At 44.7% G+C, this 8,377-nt stretch overlaps 1 protein-coding gene across 1 annotated transcript in view; it reads right to left on the bottom strand.

Annotated features, from left to right (window-relative positions):
- The window catches only part of LOC309451750 (uncharacterized protein), a 34,131-nt gene that overhangs the window by 12,574 nt on the left and 13,180 nt on the right, over positions 1 to 8,377 (bottom strand). Inside the window, exon 2 of the mRNA XM_082075826.1 lies at positions 1,195 to 2,307. Within this exon, the coding sequence (XP_081931952.1) occupies positions 1,195 to 2,274 (1,080 nt within the window). The 5' untranslated portion in view covers positions 2,275 to 2,307. The remainder of the gene's footprint in view (positions 1 to 1,194; positions 2,308 to 8,377) is intronic.

Genomic DNA, 8,377 nt, shown 5'->3' with positions numbered 1-8,377 from the left:
GTTTTGATCATCAAGGCAAGAAATGTGTTTTCTTCCAGTTTGTCCAACACCTTGCCTCTGTGGTGAGAACCCTCAAAGGCACAACAGCACCTCGTGAGAGATATTCAGGAAGATGCTCAGGAAGAGAAGTAAAGTTTCCACTGCCCTCCTCAACACCTCCCAGGAGAGATTTGTACTCCTAGACAGTGAATTCCAGGAATACTCCAGGCTACTTGAAGAGGTCCACCATAAATGACTCATAAATGGCCTTGAATTTTGACAGCATGTGTTCCCTACCAAGCTCACTGTAACCTTTGATATACTTAGAAATATCACACCTTTCCTTTAGGATCCATCGAGGTGCTTATCTTAGATGCAGGTAAGGACATTTGGTCACAAACTCAGTGTAACAGATAGTTCAGCTCTTCCTGTGTCAGGTGCAATTTAAGGTGTGATTTGGATGAGCTCTCCTGCTCATTGCAGGGTATGAATTTGCCACTACTATAAAATACATCATTGTTGTGCAAGAACTCCTTCTAAATGATAAGCTAACCTCAGATCCTCATGTTCTTATTCACACCAAATCTCCACATCTTTAGATCTATGATGTCAAACGGAGGCTGCAGCAGGCTGCCCAACCAGACATGAGAAAGTGTCCTCCACCAAAGGCTTCAGAAGAGAAGGGAATGAAAAGAAAGAGATTGCTTTAGCCCTTTCTCTCCTCTCTGTCTTCCTGTGTATTTTTCTCAGGACACCTCCTCTAGCACATCCAGTTCTCATGCTTTGCTCTCCCATCTCCTTTCATTGCTTTGAGGACTGCACTTCAGAAGTCTTGAGAATAAGGAGATGAGATATGCATTTCTACAAAGGTCTCTTCCAGGTTTACAGCCACAGAAAGGTGCCTTTCTCCTCTAAAAGGCTGATGGAGGCAGCCACGAGTGTCCCAGCACTTGCTCCCCTCCTGAGATTTCTCTACCTGACCAAGCAGAGCAGAAGAAAGGTCCTGAAAAGAAACAAAGTGTTGCTGGTGGGCAGCTAAAGTCAAGACAAAGAGCTGCACAGACATTGGTTGAAGCTACAAGCTCCACCTACACGCAACGAATGGCTTTTATCTTCCACTCTCACCACCTCACTTGAAAAGGGTCTTCATTGGTAGTGGAACAGCTGGAGAGTTGTGGGCTCCCCGGCAACACCTCTTAGGTGACCCTTGAGTCACTGCCGTTCAGAGTCCTTCTTCATGATTTCATACGTGGCAGGGCAGAACTGAGAATGCAGCTGAGCCAGCAGAGCCTGTGATGGGATCTCTAACCTTGTCCCTTGGCTCTTCTTGTTCCATACATGCACTGCGTAGGTGTTACGAAAGAGGTGCTGAAGCTCCAAGGAGCTGACCACTTCAAAGTATTTCTTCCAGTCCTGCCACCGAATGGGATAAAAAGCCTCACGGGGCAGAGCACTCACTCCTTTGCAGCTCGTACTGCTCCGAAGACTCCTGATGGAGCACCACTTCTTAAAGACACGTGTTAGGAGCTGTGGGCCCTGGTGCCCCCAGATCCAGCTGTTGTAGTTCTCCACAAAGTCCTGCATGCAAAGCTCTATGAACTTGTGTTTGGGCTTAAAGGACAGAAAAGCCCCATTCAGTACATACTTGGACTGAGTACCAAGCACATTGGTGAGGTTCTTCAAGTTCTTCAGGACAATGAAGTCTGTGTCCAGGTAGATGCCACCAAATTTCCACATGATGGCAATTCTGCAGGCATCAGACAGGATGGGTAAGAAATAAGGCTCCCAACGGTGCTGTGCCTGCAAGTACCACTTTGCCAGAGGCGTTCCTGAGAAAAGCTCTGCCAAGTCCAGGGGCCGGATCTCCACATTGGGGAAGCAGCTCAGCAATGAGAATGCCCAGTGGCTGGGCAATGAGACATTCCCCTTTGCCAGGCCTTTCATGAGCACCACAACCCGTGTCCCAGGGTGTGTCCGGGCCGCTGACTCCACAGAGCACGTGAACAGGTAACTTGGGTTAGTTTGCTCGGAGGTCTCCACAAAAAACACATCCCCTGGGGAAAGAAGGGACCCATGGAGAGGAGGAGGCACAGAGTGAGCGCAGTGGATTTCAACAGGCAAGCTGTAGACCTGTCCCCTGCCCTTAGGGTCCTCTGTAATTCTCCAGTACAACATGATGGAGGCAAAGGATGTGAACTTAAAGACGAGGATAAACAGAGCCCTGAGCTTGTGGCTCAGCACCACCCTGGTGAGTTTTAGCAGGCAGCTGGGCATCCTGAGCATTCTCACTCTCATCAGAGCCTGCTCTCCCAAGACAACCGTCGTGATCTGAAGGAAAGAAGAAAAAGACATTGACAGAGAAGGCAGCAGACCACGAGCCTCAGGACACTACTATGGCAGAGCCACATGCCTTATTCTCCTTCATGCTGGCATGCTTGCATTATGCCTTTAGGTCATCTTTAAAAAAGCATCCTGGCTTCTCCATGCTGCAACAGTGCCCCATCAGAAACCACAGCCCATGTTCAGGTTGTAAGGTTATGCGACAAGCTCATCTGCACACCCACAAAAAGCTCAGAGGCTTGATGACAGGAGTGGAAACGGAAATACACCCTGCTAGGATACTCCCACGTCCATCACAGAGGCCATCAGCCCAACTACCCAGGCCCAAAGAAGTACAGGAGCACAATGGTAGGCAGAATCTCAGATTAAGGTCTCCAGAGGAGTTTGCTATCCCAGCAAAGCCTCACCCACTGTGTCCGAGCATGGAACTCACCACCACAGTCACTACAAGCAGGTCTCCAGATCCGCTTTCAGACTACAGGGGTTACTGCCTAGGGGTGAGACATACTATGGGGTGCAGTTTGGAATCACACAGGACCTATTATAAGATATTTTGCAAAGGAACAAAAGGTGGGGCAAGAAAGGGGTTCAGGTGATTTGGGGAGGAACAAGAGGGGGAAAATTGAGGTGTAAGGTGATAAAAAAGGCAAGATGCAGGTAATTAGCTTGCTGGTCAGTATGCTTGTCTGGTTGTGCCCTGATCAGTGTAGTCTCAAGTCGTCTTATTAAATTCCTTTCTGACTCTTTCCTGGGTGAGGGTTTTCTATTCTGTATGCACACGTGCATATCAGGATGTGAATGCAGCAACTGGGGTCAGACTGCAGTTTGAAGGTCCATGTGTCTGTGGTGCCAGCAACTGGAGTGAGTGCAGGTACACAAGTGTGTGACAGCTAGCAAAGATCAACTGGACCAGCCTGTGAGTATACAGAGTGGCTTGGGAGCCAGGAACATGAGTGGGTTCCTAAGGGCCAACCCTGTGTGTGAGAGCACCTGTGTGTCTCTAAAGGCAAGAGCACAGAGAGATTGGCTACAGCACATGGCAAGTCCTGGCCAGTTGTGTGTGTGCCAGCAACTATGATCTGTGTGGCCAGACATGTATACGTGCACATATATGTAGTACATATGTGTGCTTTGCGGGCATGCATCTTCAGCCTCACTACTGTCTGGATATGGAGCAGCAGCAGTCTCACCTCTCTCGGGCTGTTGGATCTGGTATGATATGTTGCCCTCTAGCAAAGACAACTCTCCTTCAGAAACAAAATACGGTCAAACCTCTCCCTTTGTTTATCACAAACCAAGATGGACCCTCACTTCCCTGGATGCTTACTACTTGTAAGGAAATACAGCATTTATCCAATTTTATCTTCATCATTCTATTATTTTCAAAGCAGACGTATTGCAGTTCTGTGTCAGTGCTAAAATGTGGGAGTTGTTTTAGGCTTCAGTGTTCCAGCTTGAAATATTAGAGAATACTTCAGTTACTATTGAAATCTTATATCATGTGCTAGTTAGTAAGTTATACTTTTATATTTGCATTTCCAAGTATTTTCCCCTGACTGCTGTGCTTTGAAGAATATAGTCTTCAAACATGGGATTAACAGATTATATATTTCATGTATAACAGATGAGGTTCTTGGGGACATGGTTTAGAGGTGGACTTGACAGTGCTATGTCAATAGTTGGACTCAATGATCTTAAAGGTCTTTTCCAACCAATACAATTCTATTATTCTAACCCTAGACACTAGGATTTTAGATTCTTTCTTGTCCTCCAGTTTGCTGCCATACTAATGATCCTGGCACCTGACAGCAAGTGGGACAGTTGCTTCTGAGGTGTTTCATTTCCCCAAAGGAGAACCACCCACCAGCCATCACCAAAACCGAAAACTCGCTTAAGTCCCAAGTGCTGTCATCTGCTCCTGTCAAGAGTTCTCAGCTCCCAGAATCACAGAATGGTACTTGTTTCCCTTCCATTTATTCCTCGATAACCACGCTGTGTCTCATATTTGCTACAAAGCTCCACAACACGGTAGAGTTTACAATGTTCCTTCACACAGCCCCTCTGTTCTTGACCATGCTCTTCATTTTACATTTAAGCCTCTAGACTTAAAGTACTTAACACTTACCTTCACTGCAAAAATAATCTTTTTCTCTTTCACCATTTAATACCACATTTTGTGAAAGTAAATCAAACATTAAGTCTACAGCAGTCATCTTTAACAGACACCTTCTCCTCTTTTCCCACCTATCCTACCCACAGAGTCAGACCTTCTCTAGCAGTACACTCAAGTGAAGCGGCACACCTATATAGCCTCCTGTCAGGCAGTTGAGCTGGGATACATAGTGCTATTTCCACTTCTACAAGCCTGGTGTGACTGTCCTGGCCAGCCCCCAAGTTAACATCTCTGAAGTCCAAAGTGTAGATTTAACCATGAAGAGATATGTTGTCGCAGATGAAGAGTAGAGCTGAGTTTATCTCCCAGAAAGTCCAATACTTTTTGACAGTCTGAAATAAGTTGCACGTGCTCTTCGAGCTGAAACCAAATCAATTTTCTTCATGCAGTTAGAAACTCTCCTTTTTCATAGCTAGCACAGTCATTGTTTGGATTTAGTTTGAGAATAACAAGATAGCACCCTGGGATAGAGTTAATGTTTTCTTCAAGCAACTTTACTGTGTTTTTGAGGTGGCATGAAGAGAATGTAAGAACTTATCTCTTAAGAACTGATATCTTAGGTGTTGTCTGGGAGACCAAGGTCTTTCTGGGCTATCTGCGGGTGCGAGGCAACTAGGAAAAGGGGCATGGATGTGACAGACCTTGACTGACATCCAGGCTGATCAGTGAAAATACTCCATACCACTAGCATCATTTTTCTTATATATAGTTGGAGTTGGTTTTTCCAGCTCATTAGATCCATTCCAGTTCAGCTCAGTTTCTGCTCAGTTCCTTTTGGTAGTTCCTTTAGTTGGGCCTTTTGCTGTTCTGCCGTTTTGCAGTTGGCCTTTGGGTTTTTCTGTCTTTTTTCTCTCTCCCCAGGACTGGCTGTTTGGGACCAGGGTGCTCTCTTCCTGGGACTGGCTGTGTGGCATGGATGGAGTTTTTAAGGAATTGCAGTGAGTATCACTTATTTTATATTTATTTTTAATTTATATATTATCAGTACTAGTATTAATATATTAGTATCATTTAGTTATTTTATTAAACTGTTTTTATCTCAACCCATTAGTTTCTCCCTTCCCTTTTGATTCTCTCCCCTGCTTGTGGCTGTGGATATCATGGTTTTGATTGCTTGCTGGGGTTAAACCACAACAGTATGTCAATGTACAGTCTAACTGAAGGATGCTGTCATCTATGTGCCAATACCTTCCTCAAAGCCTGAATCGTCAAAGTGGTGCCAGACTCTCAGTAAAGAAAAAAGCAGCAACATTTCACACGGAATATATTCTTTAAAGAAAAAAAATATATCTGAAAGATGCAAAACATTTTAGTGTCTTCTCTACTTGAATCCCTGTTTCCCTTTTGGTAAAAGTTTGCATCATTTAAAAGAAATAAAAACAATACAATCCAACAGTAAAAACAGACATTTTGGGAGACAAACCAAAAATGTGCAGAATGTAATAGAGAATTACATTATGCCTGCTACAGGTAGCTATGGGTCAGCTTAATAACAGAACAGAATTTTCCATTTCAGATGAATCTTAGTTGAAAAAAAAATTGAGATTCTTACATTTCTCAATTTTTTTCCTCCATTTGAACAAAAGCCTTATCATTCTATCATTTTTCAACATGTCTTCAGTTTCTCAGAGAGACCATTTTGGAGCGTTTCTACCCCACTTGAAGACAACGACACATCATCCAGCTGGTAGCACCAAGCACTGGTGTGCCTGGGAATAGACACATTACGGTGAGCTGCCCTTCCCCTCCATACTCCCCTGCTTTCCTTCAGACTCTAAGAGGGTAACATACACTTTTTTTCCATATAGTTGCAAGAAATGACAAGACCCTGCTATCTCCCCTCCCTCTGTTCTCTCCCTTTTCTCTCTATCACTCCACTCGTGTTTTAAAAGAAGAGAGAACGAGTGAGATTTTCTTTTTTAACCACATTACTTATTGTCATGATCCAAAAGTGCTGGCAGAAAGAATTACCACCCTTGCCAAAGAAAAAAAACTGCATCAGGGAAAGCGGAAAGCCACAGTGTGCACTGTGTTAGGAGCAGCCCCAGTGGCAGCTCAAAGGACAGGCACTTGGAAAATGAGCCAGGCAAGAAAAGGTTAAGTTCTTACAGGACATAGTGAAGGTCTTACAGGACCAATTAGCCATGGAACACAATACTACTCATGCAGCTCTATCAGATGCATTAGACTGAGAGAAAAATCTTACAGTCTGAATTGGAAGAACATACACAGGGATCAGATGACCACATGGATCTTGATTCTGTTTTGAACAGTAAGCACAGATGTACCAGCCTAGCACAAATGGGTGAGAAGCAGGGTCTTAAACCCTTGTATCTAACTAAAGAACTGGAAAGTAGTCAGGAAGAATTTTATCCCAAAAATGGGCAAGCTGTTGCTCGTCGTTACGAGGCCCCTTATTAAAACTGAAACTACTGGTAACAGCCAAGCCAGGGCGGCTCCACAAGTTACCACCCTAAGAATACCATACTCGGTGGATTAATTATCAAAGATTCAGGAGGAATATAGTAGGTTAGCTCAAGAAATGGAAACAGAGTATATCTGGAGAATTTTATTAATGGGTGGAGATCAAATCCTGCTCTCAGAAGAGGAAACACAAGGGTATCGGGGGCCTGATGTATTTTTGACTACTGATGATCAAAGAGAGCTGTGGTTGTTAACTCCATGAGCTTCTTATTGGGCAGGGGAGCTGAACCCTTTAAAAAGGGGAGACCGAGTATGCATTGAAACCCCCATTGTAAATCATTTGACTGAAAGTTTACAAAAGGCTGCCTGTCTCCAGTTAATGCACGACAGGCACCTAGTGCCCCAACAACCTTCCCTGATGTTGCCAAACGCAGACCCTGACAGTATGACTCCCCTGATCCGTGCCCTTCCTGACCCATTGAGACTGAATGCAGTGCACCTGCAAGACCATGTAAGGGATGCCTAACCCCACAGGGAGAGGGGAGGCAAGGTCCCAAAGGGGTTGAGCCATGAGGTGGGGGGAGGTGGCTCAGGAACTGATCAAAAGCTGACCTACAGAGAGTGGAACAGCAGGAAAATGGACCCCCTGGCCCAGGAGCCTCAGGCAGAAAGAGAAAGCTATTGTGTGTTGAAGGAATTGAGGGGGGAATTCCCTGAGATTTAATGGATGGAATGCCTACTATGGCCTTGGAAAAGCTTATCAGGGTATGGAAGATACTCCATAAAAATGAACTGCCAGCTCAGAGTAGCATGAGGGCAGAGCTCCGATTCAGTGGGATGACAATTGCCCCTAAGACACCTACTGCTCCTGAGGGAGATTTGATTGGCCTGACGGTGGGAAACTGGACATAGTGTGCACATAAGTGAGCCAGGTGATGGCCAGTGAGTTCACTTAAGGAGGCTCACAGAAACTGTTTGGGGGAGGGCTGCTTATTACTTACCCACCCTGACCTCCTTAAACCCCCAAACTATCTACAACTTCACTACTGGGGTGGTTCAAGACCGGGCCAGTGGTTTTTCCCGACTTACCACTTTCTGTCCCCAAGCCCCCTCTATTCTTCCAGGAAAAAAGAAAACAAGAATCCCGTGGCCCCTCTCCATTGCACCAAATAACCTGTCCTCGTAAAAGTACCCACCATTGGCACTGTACCCCTCATTTTAAAGACACCAAAAACATTTATGCACAAAAAGCTACTGACACCCATGGGAAAGAACACCAGATCAGCATCCAGTGGAGTATCCATTCAATTTTTATTTTTTTTAAAAGGAAGTTTATGTTGCCTTCTAGTATTGTTATTATAGTCTGTTTGGGGATTTTTTTTATATGTTAGTTCTCTTTTAGCTCATTTTTATCTTACAAGGAAAAAATGGTGTGGAATAAATGTATATTCAAATGTTGTA

The sequence above is a fragment of the Streptopelia decaocto genome (assembly GCF_964273445.1).
Source record: "Streptopelia decaocto genome assembly, chromosome: 1".
In the NCBI taxonomy this organism is placed as follows: Eukaryota; Metazoa; Chordata; class Aves; order Columbiformes; family Columbidae; genus Streptopelia; species Streptopelia decaocto.
The sequence above is the reverse complement of the archived record's forward strand: the minus strand, read 5'-3'. Positions and strand labels throughout refer to the sequence as shown.